This window comes from Oryctolagus cuniculus, chromosome 13, assembly GCF_051225735.1.
Source record: "Oryctolagus cuniculus isolate XC-2025 breed Fujian yellow rabbit chromosome 13, ASM5122573v1, whole genome shotgun sequence".
In the NCBI taxonomy this organism is placed as follows: domain Eukaryota; kingdom Metazoa; phylum Chordata; class Mammalia; order Lagomorpha; family Leporidae; genus Oryctolagus; species Oryctolagus cuniculus.
The window spans coordinates 41,993,713-42,018,097 of record NC_142879.1 but is presented as its reverse complement, the minus strand read 5'-3'; the positions used below and the strand labels follow the sequence as shown (position 1 = coordinate 42,018,097).

The 24,385-nt window shown below is 40.0% G+C and overlaps 1 protein-coding gene and 1 long non-coding RNA gene across 14 annotated transcripts in view; one reads left to right on the top strand and one right to left on the bottom strand.

The window, feature by feature from the left end:
- Positions 1–12,854: 12,854 nt before the first annotated feature.
- LOC127483550 (uncharacterized) lies at positions 12,855–16,928 on the bottom strand. The gene is made up of 2 exons (XR_007909940.3): positions 15,045–16,928; positions 12,855–13,292 (listed from the first exon to the last, which is right to left on the bottom strand). It is a non-coding gene; the product is annotated as an uncharacterized LOC127483550 (long non-coding RNA).
- A 120-nt stretch (positions 16,929–17,048) lies between these two features.
- MINDY3 (MINDY lysine 48 deubiquitinase 3) overlaps positions 17,049–24,385 on the top strand; it is a 90,595-nt gene continuing 83,258 nt past the window's right edge. For all 13 annotated transcript variants that reach the window (XR_016219692.1, XR_016219690.1, XR_016219691.1 and 10 more), the window contains exon 1: positions 17,049–17,355. Coding sequence is in view for 4 of the 13 variants with exons in the window: in XM_089312269.1 (XP_089168395.1) it covers positions 17,262–17,355 (94 nt within the window). In the remaining 9 variants the exon portion in view is untranslated. The remainder of the gene's footprint in view (positions 17,356–24,385) is intronic.

The following is a 24,385-nucleotide window of genomic DNA, read 5'->3' as shown; positions in this document are numbered from 1 at the left end:
CAGGATACACAGCAGACTCACAGAATGGCAGATGCCCTAAACAGCACTCTGGCCTCAGAATCAGCCCTTAAGGCATTTGGATCTGGCTAAAAAGCCCATGAGAGTCTCTCAGGCTTGGAAAGCCAAGACACTGTGGCAAAGAATGACCCAAATGAAAGATCTCTGTGAGTGATATCCCAGTGGAAAGAACGGGCCATCAAAGGAGGAGGTACCTTTCTCTAAAGGGAGGAGAGAACTTCCACTTTGATTATGGCCTTCTCTAAATAAGGTCAGAGTTTATGAACTCAAGAGGCTTCATAGCCTTGGCAACTCATGACAAGAACCCCGGGTGATTACTGACATCATAAGTAAGAGTGTCAGTTGTTAAATCAACAACAGGAGTCACTGTGCACTTACTCCCCATGTAGGATCTCTGTCCTTAATGTGTTATACTATGCAAATTAATGGTAAAACTAGTATTCAAACAGTACTTTATACTTTGTGCGTCTGTGTGGTGCAATCTGTTGAAATCTTTACTTAGTATATACTAAGTTGATCTTCTGTATATAAAGATAATTAAAAATGAATCTTAGTGAAGAATGGGTTGGGAGAGGGAATGGGAGATGGGATGGTTTGCAGGTAGGAGGGTGGTTATGGGGGGGGGGGAACCACTGTAATCCAAAAGTGGTACTTTCAAAATTCATATTTATTAAATAAAAGGTTTCTAAAAACACCACAAATGTAGAACTAAGACCAAAAAAAGGGTGGGTGTATATGTAGTTTTTCCTCTTTGAGTCATAAAATACCTTATAAATATTAAAACTTAGTCCAAAAAAAAAAAACTTAATCCTTTATTTCTCCCTGTTTTTTTTTATGTTTTATTTCCTGTATGGTGGTTTTATGAATGTTTTAACTTTTTTCTGAATTTGTCATTTAGCAATCTTGATTTCCTACATTTCTGCCTTGAAGTTATATTTAGGAATTCCTCATGGGGGCAGGTGTTTGGAATAGCAGTTAAGATGGCCTTGAAATGCCTGTATCCCACCCTGGAGTGCCTGGGTTCAGATCCCAACTATGTTCCTGAGTCTACCTTCCTGCTAATGCACACTGTAGGAGGCAACAGGTGATGGCTCAAGTAGTTGGGTCCCTGTCACCTACAAGGGAGACCTTGATTGATTCCCCAGACCCTGGCTTTGGCCTGGCCCTATTCCAGCTGTTGGTGGGTATTTGGGGAGTGAACCAGTTAAATCAATGTACAGGAGCTCTCTGTCTCCCTTGCTGTCTCTCTGCCTCTCAAATAAATAAGTAAACATTTTTCAAATAACTTTTCTATTTATTGCTTTTAATTCATTGTTTTCTGATTTTCCCAAACATTTCAGTATTTCTTTTATTAAATCTTTTTGAATGGTAAATTTAGTTCATTTATGTTTATGACTTATGTTTAGCAATAGACACCAAGACCAAAACTCTAATATTTCATAAAGTTTGAATTTTTACTTTGGCCAGAAATTATAAAAATGTCATTTTGTATATTTTGTGATTCAAGAATGTGTCCTTTACAATTTACATTTACTGAGAAATCCAATCATAGCCTAATATTCCATGTATTATTACAAATGTCCTAAGGCACTGTACAAGAGAATATATACTGTTATTTTAAAAAGAAGAGTTTATTGGGGCCCATGTTGTGGCAGAGTGGGTTAATCTGCCACTTGAGACACAGCATCCCATATCAGAATTCCGGTTAAAAACCCAGTTGTTCCTCTTCCCATACAGCTTCCTGCTAATGCACTTGAGAAGGTATGATGGCCCAAGTGCTTGGGACCCTGGCATCCATGTAGGAGACCCAGATCCTGACTGAGTTCCTAGCTCCTGGCTTCAGACTGGCCAAGCCCTGATTGTCACAATCATTTGGGGAATGAACAAGAAGCAGATGAAAGATTTCCACCCTCTCCCCCATCCCTTTCAAATTAAATAAATGAATAAATACAAATTTTGGAAACATAAACTAAATTGTCCAAATTAAGAGGGAGAATATTTGTTTAAAGGTTAAGGGGAGATGTTCTTTTTATTGCACTGGGTTTGAGCGTGGAAGCAGCAATGCTCCTAAAACTATGGTAAGAACAACCTGAGGCATGTGCTATGTGCACATACATAAGAGCAGAGGGATAGTTAGAATACATGTCAGCCATCTGGGTAGTGATCCAGCAGATGGAAGATCCATCTGTCTCTGCCCCTTTCTCTGAAACTCTGACTTTAAAATAAATAAATCTCAAAAAAACTGTCCTTGTTGACATTGTTGAGCCACCAAATCAGCCAATCCTGATCTTCACCCTACTCCTGGACTTCAAGTTACGTGACCATTTTCATTAATGGCCTAAATCATTTCAAGCTAACTTTTTTGTGAATCAGAGATGAAAGTGTCCTTATTGATGCAATCACCAATTATTCAATGGCTTTCAAAATTCAAGTAAGTTTTCAATAAGTATGAGTCCTACTATTACCCACATACTATCTTATATGCAGTGAGCCAATAAAAAATAATTTCCTGCCATATGTAGAGCTTATTCTCTCCCATTATCTTTATTTTGATTCTCCATTTTCTGTTTACCTTCCCTGCCACCATTTTGTGCACTGGTTGAATTTATATTCTGAAAGAATTATTCAAGTGGATACACTCCAGCACTGAAATGATATAATTTTCCTTTAATAAATGGCATTTATTGGTGCTGTGGCATAGTGGGTGAAGCCACTGCCTGCAGTGCCAGTATTCTGTATGGGTACCGGTTCAAGTTCCAGCTACTCCACTTCTGATGGAGCTCTCTGCTATGGCCTGGGAAAGCAGTAGAAGATGGCCCAAGTCCTTGGGCCCCTGCAGCTATGTGGGAAACCTGGAAAAAGCTCCTGGCTCCTGGCTCCTGGCTCCTGGCTTCGGATCGGCATAGCTCCAGCCATTGTGGCCAATTGGGGAGTGAACCAGTGGATGGAAAACCTCTCTCTCTCTCTCTCTCTCTCTCTCTCTCTCTGCCTCTCTGTAACTCTACCTTTCAAATAAATAAATAAATCTTTAAAAAAAATAAATGGCATTTATTCTTGCATTGTACTATGGAAATGGATGATGTCCTCAGATTTACTATTTCTTATTTTCCATTGGAAGTAAATTGTCATCCCTGCAACTCAGTTTTCTTCAACAACAACAACAAAAACTCTATGAGTTGCTAAATTACATACATTCCAATTAGTATATGTAATATATAACACACATAAGCACTTTGCATATTTTTGTGAAAAAATTAGCCACTTTTTACTCATTGGATAAATAAATATGCTTTTTTTTTTTTTTTTTTGATAGGCAGAGTTAGTGAGAGAGAGACAGAGAGAGAAGAGAGAAAAAGGCCTTCCTTCAGCCAGCACGCTGTGCCAATCCAAAGACAGGAGCCAGGTGCTTCCTTCTGGTCTCCCATGCGGGTGCAGGGCCCAAGCACTTGGGCCATCCTCCACTGCCTTCCTGGGCCACAGCAGAGAGCTGGCCTGGAAGAGGGGCAACCGGGACAGAATCCGGTGCCCCAACCGGGACTAGAACCCCGGGGTGCTGGCGCCGCAGGCGGAGGATTAGCCAAGTGAGCCGCGGCACCGACCAACAAATATGCTTTCTATTATCAAGAAATATAAAGTGTTAAAGAAAAAAAATTTTTTTAATTGGGACCCTGCCACCCAGGTTGTGGCGCAGCAGGTTAAGCCACTGCCTGTGATTCCAGCATCCTAAATGGACACCGGTTTAATCCTGACAGTTCTACTTCCAATCCAGCTCCCTGCTAATGTACCTGGGAAAACAGCAGAAGATGGAACCAAGTACTTGAGCCCCTGTTATCCATATGGGAGACATGGATGAAATTCCAGGTTCCTGGTTTTATGGTTATTTAGGGAGTGAACCATTAAATGGAAGGTCTTTGTTTCTCCTCCTCTCTATAATTCTGCCCTGCAAATAAAATAAATAAATATTTTTAAAAAGAAAATAAAAATTCATCCTCATTAAGAAAATCACTTTCCTGAAATAAAGGCTAAAGTGTAAATGTATACAGTTTCTCACAGAATGGCTGAGGAATTGGAAACAAAGTTTCAAAGGGTATAAGGCAGATGGGAATTGAATATTAACAAAATAAGTTTTGGATTTTCTCTCATTCTTTTTTATGTCAGACAAAAGTATATTTCCCTCTCCTTACTTATCAATCTAATTAAGGGAAAATGCCAGATATGAAAGTTAAAGAGATTCTGTCTGCCCAATATTAACCCCAACAAAAATGGAAGGACATTCTTGCAAAGGATAGTGTACATAAATCTATTACCACAATTTAGTAAAAATAACACTGGTACTATTCTATATACCACCTTTGTCCTCTAAACTTATTTACTTGCTCTCCTACAGAGAAATATAATAGTATTAGTTAAAATTCAATCTGTTCAGTCCCCATTGGTGTAAAATAAAAAAAAAAAAAGAACACTTAAAGAGGTCTGGCTTGTAGTCTAAGCTCCCATTTTTAATTGCAGTGTAATTATTGAAATTTTATATTAACTGTGAAATGAGAATTGTTATAGAATTATATAGAAATAATGAATGAGAATAAAGCTGAGGAGAGATTTTTCAAAGTATCTGTGAACCATAGAAATATGCTATTAAATGAGAGCTACATATTCAGACTTACACTAAAAAGACTTTAACAATATCTCCATTTATTAGAAAATAGAATGTTTATTGTATTGACAATTGCATTGTTTAACATTAACTAACTTGGATTTCTGCTCCCAAACACATTATACTTTTCTTTGTCTACTTTGAAATTGAATTTTCCATCTGCTGACCTATTCATCTAGTTGATCCAAATGTTTCTAAATGTGTTTGCTTCATTTCTTGATTTTTCTATTATTTACACTTTTGTATTGCTAAATAACTGTATCATTTTCAATTGCCTTTTTTTTTTCCAGATCATCCATCTCAACCACGCAGGACTAATTAGCTTGAAGAGTTAGCTATTCCTGAAATCCCTGAGGAGAATCACAACAAGCTTCCAGCTAATCTGTCAGTGACTTGTGCCAACGTCTTATGAACACCTCCTGTGATCGTGCTGTGACTTTGACAACCACCCTGAGGAAGCAGCACTGTCAGTTTACACAGTGAATCACAGGCAGAATTAGGAATGCGATAAAGCCTGGTGTCGTTCTCTCTTGGTCCTGTTCAGAGCAGGGCATATAGTTACCCACTCCAAGCTGTCTCTGCATGACTGTTGTAACATCAAAGTGATCTCTCAGCACAACTGTGACCAACATTACATTTAATAGCATCTGTAAAGGAACAATCATGAACAGGCATTGGGTAGTGCCATGCTTTTGTTAGGATAAAATGCATGCTGAGGGGTGGGCATTGTGGCACAGCAGGTTAAGCTGCTACCTGGGATGCCCACATCCCTCCCTAGAGTGCCAACTGGGGTCCCAGCTACTCAGCTTCCATCCCAATACCCATTTATGCAACTAGGAAGCAGTGGATGATGGCTTGAGTACTTGAGTTCTTGTTATCCAGGTGGGAGACCCAGTTGAAATTCCTGGCTCCTGGCTTCAGCCTTGCCCATCCTTTGCTGTTCTGGCCATTTGTTCTGTCCCTCCTACCTGTTAAATAAATAAATCTTAAAAAAAAAATTAAAAGTTTAATGGAGAAAAACAAAGCAGCTTTTTTTAAAAAGCAGAGATTTTTATTAACACATAGTATTTTAAATTTTCTAACATAAAAACAAAATGAGAATTGTCATGATCAAAAAGTTTAGCACACCTATCCTCTGGATATATGAATATACTCATAAAGCCACATATTATAAAATTTATCTTTGGTTAATTTCTTTGTAGACAAAATAGCACACTTATGCCCTGCAATTTCTAAAATTATATGTGAGAAGAATCCAACCCACTTTGTATTGTAACATAATCTTAACCATATCAATTTGTAATATTTATTTATTTATTTGACAGGCAGGATGTTAGACAGAGAGAGGTTGCTTATTGGCTGGTTCACTCCCGAAATAGCCATAACAGTCAGGAGTGGGCCAGGCTGAAGCCAGGAGCTGGAAACTCCATCTGGGTCTCCCACATGAGTGGAAGGGGCCTGTAACACAAGCAGCAACTTAATCTGCTGTACCATAATGCCAGACCCTCATATCAATTTTTTAATGCATCAAAACCAAATTTTCTCAGGGTACAAAAGTGGTGACAGAAGCCTATTTAAAAAATGATGTATATGTAGGTACAACTACAACAAAATATTTTGTTGTCTTTCACAAATTCAAACTGTAATACAATGGCACCACCTGTTGATTGAGTGGCGGAACTGAAATCCTAAAATGATATTACAATATCAAATATTGTTTGGAATTATAAATCGAGGAATAGAACATGTCATTGACAATTGATGACAAATCAGTGAGAAGCCTCTATGATATTAGATTTGATCACATCAATTCCTTCCTTCATTCTGGCATTCTGTACAATGACTCAGCTTTTATCTAAAACCTAATCATTGCATGAACCTAGAAAAATATGTAATTAAGATTAGTTTCTTAAATATAATTAAGTGTATATTTTAGAAGAAAATATTGTTAACATAGACTTTTTCATACAATATGCAGTCACATTGGACTGAACATTAGTGTTCTGTAGAATATATTTTGGGAGACTTAAGCTTTATTTTTTGGAAAAATACCAGACTGGATAAATAACAGTAGACACATTTAAAAACAGCTTTTATAACATGGCAGATATACCCTCAAATGAATACTTCTACTTGTGAGGAAGCAAGGAACATTCCTCCAGGTAAAACCTTCAAAAGAAGCCGGCGCCGTGGCTCAATAGGCTAATCCTCCACCTTGCGGCGCCGGCACACCGGGTTCTAGTCCCGGTTGGGGCGCCGGATTCTGTCCCGGTTGCCCCTCTTCCAGGCCAGCTCTCTGCTATGGCCAGGGAGTGCAGTGGAGGATGGCCCAGGTGCTTGGGCCCTGCACCCCATGGGAGACCAGGAAAAGCACCTGGCTCCTGGCTCCTGCCAGGATCAGCGCGGTGCGCCGGCTGCAGCGGCGGCCATTGGAGGGTGAACCAGCGGCAAAGGAAGACCTTTCTCTCTCTGTCTCTCTCTCTCACTGTCCACTCTGCCTGTCAAAAATAAAAAAAAATAAAAAAAAAAAAACCTTCAAAAGAAAAATTAATAATAATAACCCAATGAACTGGATATTCTTCAGCTGTCTGAAAAAAGTATATATGTGTTAGTAGTTCCCAAGTTCTCTGGTTTTTAAAGGCTCAAATCAAAAAAATAGTAACTTGAGGTCACTAATTGAAACTGAGCTATTTAAATGACTAGACCCTCAGTGAAAGTGTGGGATAGAAAAAATATGTGCACATCAATTTAGGCAAATAACAAGGAAGCTCATCTGTCTTGATCTGGAATCTAGATGGATAAATGATGTCAGGCTAATGAATGTGTGATGATGAATTCTTTCTTACACAGGTTGAAGTTCTTCATTTCACTATCTCTCTGGTCCAGGAATGTTTCAGCTGAGAATCCAACACAAATTGGTCTATGGCAGCTTCACTGCATAACTCCATGAGAAATTCAAAACCTCTTTGAGGAGCTGATATTCATTTTATTTTATTTATTTTTTTATTTTTTGACAGGCAGAATGGACAGTGAGAGAGAGAGACAGAGAGAAAGGTCTTCCTTTGCCGTTGGTTCATCCTCCAATGGCCGCTGTGCCCAGCGCGCTGCAGCCAGCGCACCGCGCTGATCCGATGGCAGGAGCCAGGTGCTTCTCCTGGTCTCCCATGGGGTGCAGGGCCCAAGCACTTGGGCCATCCTCCACTGCACTCCCTGGCCACAGCAGAGAGCTGGCCTGGAAGAGGGGCAACCAGGACAGAATCCGGTTCCCCCACTGGGACTAGAACCCGGTGTGCCGGGGCCGCAGGCAGAGGATTAGCCTAGTGAGCCATGGTGCTGGCCAATATTCATTTTAGACCATATAGTCATACTGGATTCTCACTAAAAAGCTCCACAAATATGAGTGCAGAGCTCAAAAATCATGAAACTAACAGTTTCAAAACACTATCACAGGGGCCGGCACTGTGGCGCAGTGGGTTAAAACCCTGGCCTGAAGCTCTGGCATCCCATGAGCGCCAGTTCTAGTCGCGGCTGCTCCTCTTCCCATGCAGCTCTCTGCTGTGGCCTGAGGAAGCAGTGGAAGATAGCCAAGTCCTTGGGCCCCTACACCCACATGGGAGACCCGGAAGAAGCTCCTGGCTCCTAGCTCCGGATAGGTGCAGCTCCGGCCGTTGTAGCCAATTGGGGTGTGAACCAGCGGATGGAAGACCTCTCTCTCTGTCTCCAACTCTCTCTGTAACTCTGTCCTTCAAATAAATAAAATAATTCTTAAAAAAAAAAAACTATCATAAATGAACTGGTAGTTTGGAAACAATTAAATGGAACTTGCATGAATACAAATACAATCTTTGAAATTTAGAAAAATATTGCCGGTGCCGCGGCTCAATAGGCTAATCCTCTGCCTTGCGGCTCCGGCACACCGGGTTCTAGTCCCAGTCGGGGCGCTGGATTCTGTCCGAGTTATCCCCCTTCCAGGCCAGCTCTCTGCTGTGGCCTGGGAGTGCAGTGGAGGATAGCCCAAGTCCTTGGGCCCTGCACCCCATGGGAGACCAGGAGAAGCACCTGGCTCCTGCCTTCGGATCAGCGTGGTGCACGCCGGCCGTGGCAGCCATTGGAGGGTGAACCAACGGCAAAGGAAGACCTTTCTCTCTGTCTCTCTCTCTCTCTCACTGTGCACTCTGCCTGTCCAAAAAAAAAAAAAAAAGAAATTTAGAAAAATGGGTTGGCTAAAAACAAATATGTTAGACCTACAGAGAACTGACTTTGTCTCTGACATGGTTTTGCAGATAGAGAGGGAAAAAAGGAAAATATAAAAGAGAAGTTGAGACATTCAAGACAAAATTGTCTAAGCCCAACATATGTCTATTTAGGTTTCCAAAAATGAACAAGTAGAATGCTTGATAGAAAATATTATAATTGAAATGGATGAAATTTTCCCAAATTAATGAAAGAGGAATAGTGAGGTAAAGTAGCAAGCTTAAAGTTACACAGCTAGTAAGAACTTAGTGTTTGGAATTTATCCCAGATATACTGTCAATTATGAATAATGACAAAATAAGTACATGTAAATTTATTTATTTTCATTTTGTTTGAAAGGCAGGGAGAGAGAGGGAGGGATTGATTTTCCATTTACTGGTTCACTCTCCAAATGCCCACAATAGCTGGGGTTGGGCCAGGCAGAAGCCAAGAGGCAAGAACTCTGGCTGGGTCTGCCACAAGGTGGAAAGGACCCAAGTACTCAAGCCTTCTCCTGTTGCTTCCCAGGGTTCAAATTAACAGGAAACTAGAATTGAGAACAGAGCAAGAATTCAAACCCAGGCACTCTGATATGGGAGGCAGGCATCCCAAGCAGTATCTTAACCCTGCACTGAATGCCTACCCACATTTTGAACAAATATCTAGTGGCCCTAAAAGAGTGCTTCATTAAGAGAATTAAAAAGTTATGCTTTAGGAAGTAGGAAATTACATCCAAAAAAGAGATAAACAAGGAAAGTGGTAACTATGAGTAAGTGTAAAACCCTTAACTTCAAAAACACAATAACCAAAATATAATAAATATGAAGATTAATTTAGGGATGGCACAAGAATACTATCACCATTTATTCTCATATTACCTTCCTAATAAAAAGAATAATTTGTCAGACAGATATAACAATTTTCAATACAGAAATACCTAATACATATCATAGCAACATTTAAAGCAATGCTTGACACAAGAGAAAATACTGAGAAACCTACCTTAACAGTGGGAGATTTAACATTCCCCTCTCTAAATTATTTAACTTTTGGCTTTTAAAGATGTTTCAGGCTGTGGGTGGATAAAACAATGAATTTACATATTAATTTGTTAATAATACACAGAGACTATACCAAGTTAATCAGAGAGCAGATATTTTCAATCATGTATCAAATTTACAAAATTTGGCCATGAACTAAGTCCAAAATCAAGTGTCATCAAGTATCAAAGAACCAGGATCATAAAACCTGTGTCTTGTAAATAATAATTAAAATAGAAATTAAAAATAGAGAAATCTAAGGCTATATGAAGAATTAAAACACTATTTGTAAATAATGCTTAAAGTTAAAGAAGAAAAGTATGAGAATATTTCGGTTTAATGATAATTGTCAAAAATTATATAACAAAATGTTTTTAATTTTGGATTGTAATTTTATAGCATTAAATTCTATATTAGAAAGCAGTGACAGTGTGAAGAATAATGAACTCACTATGCAATTGAAGATATTAGGAAAAACAACACCCATGGGGCCAGCACCGTGGCATAGCAGATAAAGCTGCCACCTGTAGTGCCGGCATCCCATATAGGCATTGGTTCAAGTCCAAGCTGCTCCACTTCCAATCCAGCTCTCTGCTATGGCTTGGGAAAGCAGTGGAAGATGGCCCAAGACCTTGGGCCCCTGCACCCACGTGGGAGACCCAGAAAAAGTTCCTGGCTACTGGCTTCGGATTGGCTCAGCTCCGGCTGTTGTGGCCATTTAGAGAGTGAACGAGCAGATGGAAGACCTCTCTCTCTCTCTGCCTGTGCCTCTCTGTAACTCTTTCAAGTAAATAAAATCTTAAAAAAGATTTTAAAAAAGAATGAAAAACAACATGCAATAAATGAAATGTGATTACTTTGAAACTCTCAATAAAGTGACAACTCAGGCAAGATTTTCAATCAGTGCTAAACTGTGAGATAAAATTCTGATCAAGCTTCCTGTTAATATGCCTGGGAAAGCAGCGGAGGATGGCTCAACTCCTTGGGTCCTTGCACCCACATGGGAGACCCAGAGGAAGCTCCAGGGCCCACCTCTAGCCATTTCAGTCATTTGGGGAGTAAACTGGCAGATGAAAAACTTCTCTCTCCTCTCTCTCCCTTTGCTTCAAATAAATGAAAAAAAAAAAATTTTAAATGTTGATAGAGAACTGAATTGACACTATGTTAAGGTGGAGCCTGCAGATTACTTGTTGGTGACACTTTACACCAGTGACCAATGCTGGCAACTCATAATTAGATGCCCAGATTATGAGTGATACAATAAGAAACACAGCATAGCTTTATTGCTAAGTGTTTAAGACTGAATAGAAATCGGCTCCCCAAAATTCATGCATGTAATTAAACTCTGAAGTCTTAATATGAAGAGTTGGTGAATTAAGGGTGGAGATTTGATCTAACTATGGTGTCTGAGAGGAGGGTCTAGTGGTAGGTCTTTGGGTCTTTTTGGGGGAGGGGTTTGCTTTCAGCAGGTGGTCCTTATGAGAGGGTTGATTCTTTGAGCTGAGTTCTGCTTGGCTTCTCTCTCTGCTTCCTGGTTCATCATTGATGGTCCTATATAACTTCTCTGCCACAGATCAGCCTCAGGGCCACTAGATCCTGAACTGTGAATCTCCAAATGTTAAGACAAAACAAACCTTTTCCTTCCCAAAAATGTCTTCTTGAATAGTTTCATTAAGGGAATGAGAATCTGACTAGTATATGAAGGTTTCTTGCAATGAAGTGCTTTGGCATCAAATCAATTTATTCAAAGTAAATCTAATCAAATCTTAACACCTAAACTTTCAATTCATAAGAAATACCAAGACCTACAGTAAGGAGCAAATCAAAGAATACCACAGAAAACAATCACCACACATTCAAAAAAATCAAATGTTCTAAAGTAAAATTGGTCCTGACTCTTACAAATTAATATTATTAAAAAGAGGGGAGAATCATCTACATATATATATATAATAAACAGCCTTGTGAGACCTAATTAAGACATGGATAATGATTGACATTAAACTATCTTAGGTGCTGTTTTGTTGATGATGTGGTTATATAGCAGAGTGTCTCACTTTTTGCAGATGTATGATATCTGCAATTTAAATTTTTAAACTTACCAAAAATAGATTAAGCAAAGGGTATAACTAATAAATCGAGGTGACAGGTGTTTTATCATTCTCTTCATTTCCTTATGTTTGAAATTTCTTATAACAAGTTTAAAAAATCAAATAAAAATAAATCCATAAGAGCAACTTTGGGGTCTCTACTTTCATTTGCTTTTACAAATGTGAGCCAGATTTTGACTTGTCTATGCTCCAGTCTCACCCAGGACTGACTGGTCAAAGCTGCTGAATGTATGACACAAAATAGGTCCAGAGGAATTGCAGCACCTACTTCACAGGGTTGTGGGAATTATGTATGGTAATACATGTAAAAAGCTTAATAGGTCCACTGGCACAAAAAGTGATCATAAAAGTGAAAAGGATCTGGAATGAACAAGATTTTAAGATTATTCAAATTTAGTCCTTTTTAGAGATGAAGAAAGCAAGGTGTAGCCAGTTAAGACTTACCCAGGTCACCGTGTCCAAACTGAGACTAACATTCAGATTTTCTAGTTCCATTATACCAGTAATTTCCTAACAGTATCCCACAGAACACAACCATGAAAGAAGCATAGTGAACAAAATGATTCAAATATGTCTTTTCACACTAAGTACAATCCTCCCTCTTGGAGAGCTACAGGAATAATACATTTAAATTTACTTAACCCAGCCCTGAATAACAGAACTCCTTTTCCACTATATGTTGTTAGTAAGAAATGCACTGGGAAATGATTCATTACGCCCTACTTGGCATGATCATCGTGGACTTGAAAGAAACTTGGTATGCTTACTCAGAAAATTATCCTGCCAAGACAAGGTTAGGAGGATGCAAAAGAAAGTGAGTTTATTTGTTTTGATACATTAATGTTGCTATTTGAAGACAGAGGGCATCCATATAAATGAAAAATTTTTACTAATAAATGAGTACAGGATTCTTTCAATGACCTGCCTAGAACTAAATAATTTTAATGCAGGGTGGGTTTTTTAAAGATCTGACTTCTTTTATATAGTGATAGAGTAAATATACCAGATTAGGAGTTGAGAGCTTCAAAATGGAGAATTGTTCTTTGCATGGGATTTGTTATAAATTGGGTGATGATGGTTGTCCCTTTATTTGGCAGGAAAATTTGGGGGGGAAAGGAAAATAAATACAATTAAGGTTTGATAATAAGTCATTAATTTTGTTGCTGCCAAGTTGGTTTCAGGAAATTCACATGGTAGAGATCTCAGTCCAGCTTTATGGAAGTGCTCTGACTTGAGCTGCAAATAAAAAGAAGTATTACTAAAAAAGCTGAAATACAGGTAAGATGCAGGCTATTCATGAAACCTAGGCACACCTTAATGATACAAAACAGAGTTTAATTAAGACTACAGAGAGTCCTAAGAGAAAAATAATATTCTAAAATATGAAGTAATAGAAGTACTCCAGAGAGCACTTTCATAATTTTCAAGTCATTAAAACAAAAGCATTGTCATCCAGTATCAGATGTAACAAGCTTGACTACTTTTTTTTTTGACAGGCAGAGTTAGTGTGAGAGAGAGACAGAGAGAAAGGTCTTCCTTTTCCATTGGTTCACACCCCAAATGGCCACTACAGCCGGTGCGCTGAGCTGATCCAAAGCCAAGAGCCAGGTGCTTCCTCCTGGTCTCCCATGTGAGTGCAGGGCCCAAGCATAAATAAAATTTTATCTTCTACTGCTTTGCTAGGCTATCAGCAGGGAGCTGGATCAGAAGTGGAGCAGCCAACACTCAAACGGGCACCCATATGGGATGCCAGCACCACAGGCAAAGGTTTAACCTACTATACCACAGTGCTGGCCCCTGCAAGTTCACAATTTAAGTTCACATTATAAATAATAAATACTTCTTAAGCAAGTTAAATCAACATTAATCAAATATTGTTAAAAACTATGTCCTACTAGTTAAAAAATTTAAAACATTACAAATAAGGAATATAACTTAAAGGAAAGGACATCCATATCAATGTCCACTCAAGATTTTGCCAGCTTCATTGCAGCTAGAAACTACAGGTAAAATAATAAATCAAGGCATTTTCCAAATTTAAAAGTAATTTTGAGGGGCCAGCGCTGTGGCATAGCAGGTAAAGCTACCACCTACAGTGCCAGCATCCCATATGGGTGCTGGTTCGAGTTCTGGCTGCTCCACTTCAGATCCAGTTTTCTGCTATGCCATGGGAAAGCAGTAGAAGATGGCCCAAGTCCTTGGGCCCCTGTACCTGCTTGGGAGACCCAGAAGAAACTCCTGGCTCCTGGCTTCAGATCAGCAAAGCTCTGGACATTGTGGCCATCTAGGGAATGAACCAGCATATGGAAAACCTCTCTCTCTCTCTCTCTCTTTCTCTCTCTCTCTCTGCCTCTGCCTCTCTGAAACTCTGCCTTTCGAATACATAAATAAATCTTTAAAAAAATTTGACAAAACTTAAAAAAAAATTTTAAAACCAGTTTTTTCTTTGTATTTATACATAATAATCAAACCTGTAACTATACTAACAAAACAAATGTGACAGAATAATATATACTCTGTACCTTAATATTTGCATGCATTAATAGAAATAAAATGTGGCAAAGACATCTGAACTTAGAGATCTACTACTAATGGACTCTATGTACATAGACTTCTCTATGACTTTAATGAAATGAAAGAATTTTGTGATTTGTAATCATGCAAATATTAGCTATTTAACGGGACCAGTCGGTGCTATTTCCCCTGAGATCTCACTTGTGAAAGATAGGAATTCTTAAGTTCCAGTGAAGGTAGGTATCCATTCCTTCCAATAATACTTAATGAGGTACAGTAATGATCAAGGCTGTATGCTAGAAGTATAAAAAGACGCATCCTTGGCTTCCACAAATTTATATCCAAGAAGAGTAAATAATTCTTTGCAAATGCAAGGATGACAGTAATTATCAAAAGCAAGTTACAGATAAGTATCATGAAAATTCAGAAATTATAATTATTATTGTAGATGGTAATGATCAGAGAAAGTTTTACCATTAAGTAGTGTGCATATTCTTGAGGGGTAGGTAAAATTAAATTTGCAAAAATGGGATGAAGAAAATCTAAAGGGAAAAAAAAAAAACCCATGAGTATATTCCAAGCACTTTGAGTAATTCTCACAAATTAAGGAAAAAGATGCTTAAGTTGGAAATAAAGTATAAATTAGGAAAACCTTCTTATTTGCAACCTGGTAGGTTTTAAATTAGGGATTAATTTAGTTAGGCAATGTAAGGGCATCCTACTAGATTAAACTGCATGTTTTGACATTAGGGAACATAAAATGCTATATTAAAGCCGGCGCCGCGGCTCAATAGGCTAATCCTCCGCCTTGCAGCGCCGGCACAGCGGGTTCTAGTCCCGGTTGGGACACCGGATTCTGTCCCGGTCGCTCCTCTTCCAGTCTAGCTCTCTGCTGTGGCCTGGGAGTGCAGTGGAGGATGGCCCAAGTGCTTGGGCCCTGCACCCGCATGGGAGACCAGGAGAAGCGCCTGGCTACTGGCTTCGGATCAGTACAGTGCACTGGCCGCAGTGGCCATTGAGGGAGGGTGAACCAACAGAAAAGGAAGACCTTTTTCTCTGTCTCTCTCTCTCTCTCTGTCCACTCTGCCTGAAAAAAAAAAAAAAACTATATTAAAACACATGGCCAGCACCATGGCTCACTTGGCTAAATCCTCTGCCTGTGGCACTGGCACCCCAGGTTCTAGTCCCGGTTGGGGCACCAGTTCTGTCCCAGTTGCTCTTCTTCCAGTCCAGCTCTCTGCTATGGCCCAGGAAGGTAGTAGAGGATGGCCCAAGTGCTTGGGCCCTGCACCCGCATGGGAGACCAGACGGAAACACCTGTCTCCTGGCTTCGGATCGACACAGCGCACTGGCCGTGGCAGCCATTTGGGGAGTGAACCAACAGATGGAAGACCTTTCTCTCTGTCTCTCTCTCTAACTCTGCCTGTGGGGAAAACACACACACACACACACACACACACACACACAATTAGCTAGATTTTGAGTAAAAAAGTCAGAAAATGTCATCGTTGTATTAGGCTCCCACATGATACTTCTTTAGGCAGAAACACCTCTTATTTTTAAATGCCTTCTATGTGCCAGAAAGTAGACTTAATACTTTGCATGCATTCACATTTATGGTAACTCCTTATAATAGATGAAATGTTATGACCATTTTAGAACGGAAAAAAATATAATGAAGGATTGCTATCTTCCAGGTAAATGAAAAAGCACTGCACCCAAAGGTAAAATGGTTTCCAAGGGACACAAATCTTTGAGAAATGAAGACAAAATTTAAAATATCAGATTCTCCTGTTTCAAATTCAAAAGGACAATTTATCTCCTTTTTAAGCAGCACAAATGTTTTCACACAAACTAAATTTAACTGAGCACTATTCAATGAATAAGACCTGACTTTAACTCCAGGTGCTGTCCACACACCCTACATTTCCCCAAATTGGAGCTAAAATGCTGTTTTCCCTACAAATAGATTTTAATTTTATCTTACACCTGTTACAGTCTTAGGATTTTCTAAGTACCAGCCATTTCAAATTTACACGTTTTATCAAGGCACAGAGGCAGTCAGCCTCCAATATATCCTACACAGGCGAGGTTATTGCCTCACTCACTATGACTCAACCAATGTCTTAGAATTCTGTGCTTAATTACTATCAGGAATTTTAAGGCAGGTGGCATAGGTTCTAGGCCCAAGGGCTTGGAACTGAGAACTTCCAGCAGCTGCGACCACAGAGTCCCCGGGGCGGGGATGGAAGGGGCGTGTTCCAAGAGTGAGAAAACCATGCTGACGCCCACGGGTGTGCTTTCGTCGGTGTGCAGAACCCACCAGCCCACCTAAAGGCCCCAAATGCCTCACAAGGGTTAAAGGCCGCCTCCACGGCCTTCCGCGGCTCTTCCCGCCCCCACTTCCGCTTCCGGGGAGGCCACTACCGGGCACCTCCCCTGCGTCGGGGTGAAAGAGGATCCGGAAGTGGCACGGGCACTTCCGGTAGGGAAACTCCTTGCCGCTGCTTCGTACCCAGCTTGACAGGCGCGGTCCCTGCCAGTAGTTCTCTCTCCTTTCGCTTTCTTCCAGCCTAGTCTTCGAATTCGTTTGCTGCACCGGTCCTGCCCCTTCTGTCTCCGAAGTCGCCCCATGCCCATGTTCCGGGGCAGGAGTCCTGAAAGCGAAGACCCGCCTGCCTGTACTCTGTCATGTCCGAACTGACCAAAGAGCTGATGGAGCTGGTGTGGGGCACCAAGAGCAGCCCCGGCCTCTCCGACACTATCTTCTGCCGCTGGACGCAAGGTACATTGGCGGGACTGGCGCTTGCAGCCGCCGCTTCCTCAGCCGGCGAGCTTCTGGCTGTGACGCCTCTCGCTCGAGCCCCTCACGTGCCCCGCGCTCTGTCCCGGTTCCCGTGCTCAGCGCTGAATCTGGGTTTTCCAGAAACGTTCTGTCCGCTTCGGGGGAAGAGGGTCGCTGATTGCAGCCGTCTGTTAACTACCCGGAGCTTTTCTGCCGGCCTGCGGGAGGCGACCCTGGGTGGGGGTGGCCCCGCTGTGCGCCGCGGAGCGCGCCTCGCCTGGGCTCTGTCAGTTTCTGCTGGCGAGCTGCGGCGGCCTGGGGCTTGACACCCCCCACCCCCCAGCAGAGCTTTGTGTTCTTGGTGTCCGTCCTGTTTTTTGGAGAGCGTAGCGTCTGCCAGAAAGCCCAGGTGGAGAATTCAAGAAAGCAGTTTTGCAGGTTTGAGCGCAGCGTTGGCTTGTTAACGAAGTGTTCTCTTGGCCCAAAGCATCCCTGGTTTTGAGAGACCTTAGTGTCTGTTACTATGAATCGCATCACTTCCTGTGCAGGCCTGAGGTTACCCAGACAGTATTTCTACTTATATAAGAAGTCGTATTAATAATACAGGCATTAGCGAAACAGAATAGCTATTTATCGAATCCTTGCGCGGCTCTGGGCGCGTTAGCCCTGATTCTTGAATTCTGCTTGTATAACGTAACTGACCCATAGCTTCAGGGGACCAACGATTGTGGTTAAGAGCAAAGCCTTTGGAATAGAAAGGATCAGTAATGCGTGCTGGCGAAGCACTGTTATTAAAATATTTATTCAGAAAAGACCTATTCCCAAAGGATTATGGGAAGAATGGGGGCATAGTGAATATAAATCCCTACTTCAAAATGTGTTTTAGAAGGAAAATTCAGTACTTAAAACAGTGCCCTCGTCCTTCCCAGATAGGGCTGTCTGAAGAGCTGATAAAACATCTTGGGTTGTTTAGCCCATCGCTTTTGCTTCACAGGTGAGGGAAATGCATCGTGATGGCGAACTGACTGGGCCAGAGTTGCAGGACTGATAGAACTGGGAATGAATTCCAAGTCCTCCAACTCCTAAAACACTGGTTTTCAGTATTTTGGTTTGCATTTCTAAACACTGCGTATAATTAGTTTGGCTCTTTTCACACATTAAGTCACTAAATTTTTTTTTTGAAACTTTGGAAACCTGCATTTGCACATTTTAACATCCTCTTTGATTTATTTATGCTAATAGTGAACAGCTACAAAAGACACAAAACTGGAACATTTCACTTGTTTGGTAGTCAGTCAGTATTAAGCATTTTACAGTGTAGACCTCAGTGATAGCCAGTCTTGTTTATGTTTCTATTGGGGGCAAATCCAAGGAGAATTCAGGGAGACAGTTCTGGTAATGGTTAACAGCACAATCTTTGGAATGTGTTTTTGGGGTCCTAGGCTCATGGTATTTAACTTATTTGAGCTCAGTTTCCTTCTCTGTAACATGCAGATAATAGTAGCAGTCTAGGGTTTTTGTGAGGATTAAAGAACCCATTAAATACACGGAGGCGCTTAGCACAGTGTCTGGCATACAGTAAACACTCTGTAAATGGTGGCTATTATATTAATTTTTAAAGCCTTTAATTGTGAACTATGTCAAAGATTACTCTGTGGCTTTGCCCTGACAATTACAAGAAATTGTTTGTTTGGTGATAACATTCTAAAAAGAACTTTATGAAGCATTAGAATGCTTTACTACATTTTTAGTCTTGCAGAAGTTCCCTAAAAAAATTTAGCTTAATCACTACCATTTCAAAATAAGGGATTTTTTGTTTTGTTTTGTCAAAGAATAGTTACATCGTGATATGTAATTCTACAAAGTCTTACATTTTAAAAAATTTTAAGGTAACCGGGGAGTTTTTAAGTTATCAACTCTGAATCAAGGTGGGGGTAGTTAATGATTTTGATATGTTAACTGATACTTGCATTCAGTCATTCTCTGGGAACCTTGCTAAATATCACTGTGGCAGTCCTTTGGGTTGTGGGAATAGGTGCAAGAGACTGCTTTGCTTCATTATTAATGTAACATCAACTCTGGCTCTATTAAATAGTCTGTAACTACCTTGAATTGAAAATTGTGATCTCATTAATCTTTTGGAAGCAAGATATAGGTGTAAGATGTTTGGAATAAATGCTTATAAAATTATAGGTAGATTTATGAAATCATACTGATTAGTCAATCTGAATTATTTTAATATGGTTAGTAAAACAGACTGGCACCTAGTTTTTGATTTGGCATTCTTAGATAATCCTTTTCTGCACATCCCTTTTCATTAAAATATGAGTGAGTTTTTGTTTTCTGGTGTGTGTATGTGTGTGTGTTTTGCTTAGTTTTTATTTTAAAGACAATAAACTAGGTGATTTAATGTCTTGAGTTTGGGTGTTTTTTTTAACTCAAAATTTAATCATTATAGCTTTTTTCTACACTTTTGCTAAATTACCTATAGTCCTATTTTATGAACATATTTTTCATTCCCGCAGTTCATTAGTACCACTTACTCTCCTGTGTGTCTTCCTAGCAACTACAAGTGTTCCAGGTTCTTGCAGTTGAGACTAGGCAGGATAGGAAAGAGGGGACAAACAATAAACATAACATAGCATAAATCGTCTACAGTAGTTGAAGGTGAGGGATTAGGGAGTTCTGGGTGGGATACTCTGAGTAGGCCTCATTTCCAGACCAAATTTAAACAAACACTTGGGAGTCACTGAGCTGGCCATGCAGATGTCTGAAGAATGTTCTAGACAGAATAGCCATTATAAACGACTTAACAGAAAATATGCCAGGCCAGTTCAAGAAAAAGGGGGTTAGTATGGTTGGAGGGGAATGAAGGAAGGGAAGAGTAATAAAAAATTCTATGAGAAATAAGACTTTCTGAAGGTCATTGTAAAGACTTTGGGTGTTAACTCTTATTGGAAGGAAAAGAGAGGATCTGACAGTTCTTAAAGGATTGATTTGGCTGCTGTGTTTGCAGATACACTGTACTGGACTAAGTAGATGGACAAGATCAAATCAGAGAGAGTTGCACTAATCCAGGGACAAGATGGTGGCTTGGACCAGGCAAGTAGTAGTGGAGATAGTAGAAAGCAGTCAGATAGATTGACCATGCAGATTAATTTTTAAATGAAAACATTTGACATTTGAGAATTTGTTCTCTATTGATTAGCTCAGTATTTGGCTAACTCTGGAAACCGTCCAGTGGCCTCTGTCTCAGTAATAATTATGCTGTTGCAGCAAAAGTGTGGGTATGGCTGTATCTCAAAATTTGTCTAAAAGTAGATGAGGGCTGTAGTTTGCCAACCTCTGACAGAGATTATAAACTCTTAGAAACCATTTCTCTTCCTCCAAGTTATAAGTTACTTTATTGTTTTACCTAAAATTTAAACAGAGAGAAACCTAATTTTGCTGCTTGTGGCATTTCAGTGTTTTGGGGGAGTGGGACTATAATTTATTGAAATAGTTTTGATGTTTTCAATGTTGCACAATTTTTGTTACATAATATGAAAACAAAGATTGAACAAATAAGTTAGGAAAAGTGAAAGTGCAGTTAAAATATAGTACAGTGTGTATTAGGAGTTCATACATTTGGGTTTAAAATTTGAATGTATGAGCATTTACTGTAAGGTGATTTAACATTATACAAAAGTAATAAAATTCCATGCCAATATTATTTTCCCAAAGAGAGGATAATATTGTAGATCCTATCATTTTAGAGGTGTCATTGTACTTGGAAGCTTTAATTTTAATCTCTAACATATCTAAAAACATAATTGATCTAAGTTATAGCTTTTTAAAATTTATGATTTATAAGCATATTTGACAAATAATTCCTTAGTATTTTGAAAACCTAGCTTTTTTTATTCAGACTTCAAAATATGTCATATCTTATTTTTGTTTTACTTTAGTTTTTGAAAATCTTATTTAATCCTTAACCATGAAAGGTAACAAAAGACAAGTGTAGTCATCCTCATTTTTATAGATGAGGAAGTAAATCCCAGTTCAGATATTTGTCTCAACTGAGATCATGTAACTTGTAATAGTCAAATCAAGTCTTTCTATGGACTTTTGTTTATATGGTTGGCCAGAATTATGTAAGCTGTACTTGTCAGACTGGTTTGAATAATGTATATATGTAAGGTAAGTCATATGCAAATAAAACTGGTTTGAATAATGTGTGTGTATATATAGTAAGTCATGTGGAAAATTGCAAAGAAATTCATGGCTTAAGTTTATTGAGTTTTAAAATGTGAAATTGAGAAAGACTTCTCTATTCTGTAATACTGTGGAATGTGATACAGAATGGTTTATTTAGGATCAGATGCTAGATGGGTAATTTCTGATCAAACAGAAGAAGCCCAGCCATTTTGTAATAATTCCTTTCAAATGGAGAAAATGATCTGAATATGAGAACACCTGACAAGATAAAATGACTCTTTGTCCTAAGAAATTTAAATTAAAATAAACCTTGTAATAAAGGGGAAGGCTAATGAGCATAGTCTTATTTTTGGTTAGAACACTTAATTTCTATTTCACTGACTTTTATTTCATTTTAGGCTCATAGCCTTTATCCATTATTAGTTATACTCAAACATGTATACTGGAATTAAACGAAATGTGGCAGAAAGCATATTTGGCAGAATTGTCTTCACGGGTTGTTTTTTCTTTTATTTCAAAGGCAGAGTTATAGACAGACAGGGTCGGGGGGAGGATCTGCCATCTGCTGGTTCACTCCCCAAATGGCCACAACAGCCAGAGTTGGGCCAATCCAAAGCCAGGAGCTTCTTCCAGGTCTCCCACGCAGTGTAGGGGCCCAAGGACTTGGGCCATCTTCAACTGTTTCTCAGGTCTTAGCAGAGAGCTGGTGTGGAAGTAGAGCAGCTGGGATTTGAACCAGTGCCCATATGGGATGCTAGCATGGCAGGTGGTGGCTTTACCCACTACACCACAGCAATGGCGCCTCCATGGGGTATTAATATTCAAAGTACAAAAACAGCTCACTATTACACTATTATGTAATTCTAACTATAAGCCCTAGCCATAGATCTTGAAAATTACATTATTAGAGTTTTTAAGGTACACGAGAATTCATTATTCATTCACGTTTATTATATAACACCGAAAGCTTGACAGAGCCTAATTTCTCTTCTGTACTTGGATACATCCAGGGGGCCTTTCCTACTACCATTGGGCAAATAGGCTTTATCTCTTGTTCCTAGGTTGGACCTTAAATTGATTTTCTTTCTTTCTTTTTTTTTTTTTTTTTTTTTTTGACAGAGTTAGAGAGAAAGGTCTTCCTTCTGTTGATTCACCCCCTAAATGGCCACTATGGCCGGCACGCTGTGCTGATCCGAAGCCAGGAACCAGGTGTTTCCTCCTGGTCTCCCATGTGGGTGCAGGGCCCAAGCACTTGGGCCATCCCACTGCCCTCCCGGGCCACAGCAGAGAGCTGGACTGGAAGAGGAGCAACCGGGACAGAACCGGCGCCCCAACCAGGACTAGAACCCACGGTGCCGGTGCTACAGGTGGAGGATTAGCCAAGTGAGCCACGGAGCTGGCCTTAAATTGATTGTTTTAAAGTGATAATCAGTACCCTTAGTTGTCATGTGTCCTTAAAAACTTTACCCCATACATTTACCTCAATTATTTTTAGTTTTCTGTTTATCCTGCCATCTAATTCCAAAGATTCTGTGTATTGCTGGAGAAAATTGAGGGCAACCTCAATATAAATGTTGTAATTAAACCTTAGCTGAGCTCTCAATGCTTTTCTTACTTCTTCATCCTTTCCGGCTTTTCATGGGTTTTTTAGAATTAACATTTTCTGCAATTCTCTACCCTCCTTATTCCCCTCACTTTGATTCTCTTCCTTTCTGTATGTTTAACTTAGAAGCCTTCTAAGATTTTCTCCTCCAAGGCCAATGGCTTTCAAGTCCCCCCATCCGCCCCAGGTCCCTTAACACTCTCATAAATTACTTATTACTTTTTTTTTAAATATTTATTTATTTATTTGAAAGTCAGTGTTACACAGAGAGAAGGAAAGACAGAGAGCAAGCGTGAGCAAGGTCGGTCTTCCATCGTCTGGTTCACTCTCCAATTGGCTGCAATGGCCAGAGCTGTGCCAATCTGAAGCCAGGAGCTTCTTCAGGGTCTCCCATGTGGGTATGTGGGTGCAGGAGCCCAAGGACTTGGGCCATCTTCTACTGCTTCCCCAGGCTACAGCAGAGAGCTGGATTGGAAGTAGAGCAGCCAAGACTCAAATCGGCACCCATTTGGGATGCCGGCACTGCAGGTGGCAGCTTTACCCACTATGCCACAGTGCTGGCCCCTACTTATGACTTTAATGTGAAAAATTAAAAATGAATGAGACCCATGGCATTGTTGTCTTCTTTTTTCTTTTGCAAATCTCTTTAATTTCTAGCTCATTAGATGTTGTAATATATTGTTTTGGCTGAAATGTATGCAGAAAATCTAGTCTTGAACAGCTATGTAATTGGAAAAGGTGGGAGTATTTTAATAGCCTTTTGAGATACTTGTGGATATTCTTTTTTGAGATCATTCCTAAACTCAAGTGGTTGTGTCTTGGAGGTTAGTTGTAATATGTAATCTGGGGCTGTTTCAGTGAGCTTTTCAACTTTGTTAAACTGAAATCTGTTGGTTTGTCTTATACTTTTTTTTTTTAAGACTATTTATTTGAAAGTCAGAGTTACATACATAGAGAAGGAGAGGCAGAGAGAGAAAGAGGGAGAGAGGAAGGGAGGAAGGGAGTCTTCAATCCGCTGGTTCACTCCCCAATTGGCCGCAACTGCTGGAGCTGTGCTAGTCAGGAGCCAGGAGCTTCTTCCACGTCTCCCACATGGGTGCAGGGGCCCAAGGATTTAGGCCATCTTTTATTGCTTTCCCAGGCCACAGCAGAGCTGGATTGGAAATGGAGCAACGGGGGATTTGGACCAGCACCGATATGGGATGCTGGCACTGCAGGTGGCGGCTTTAC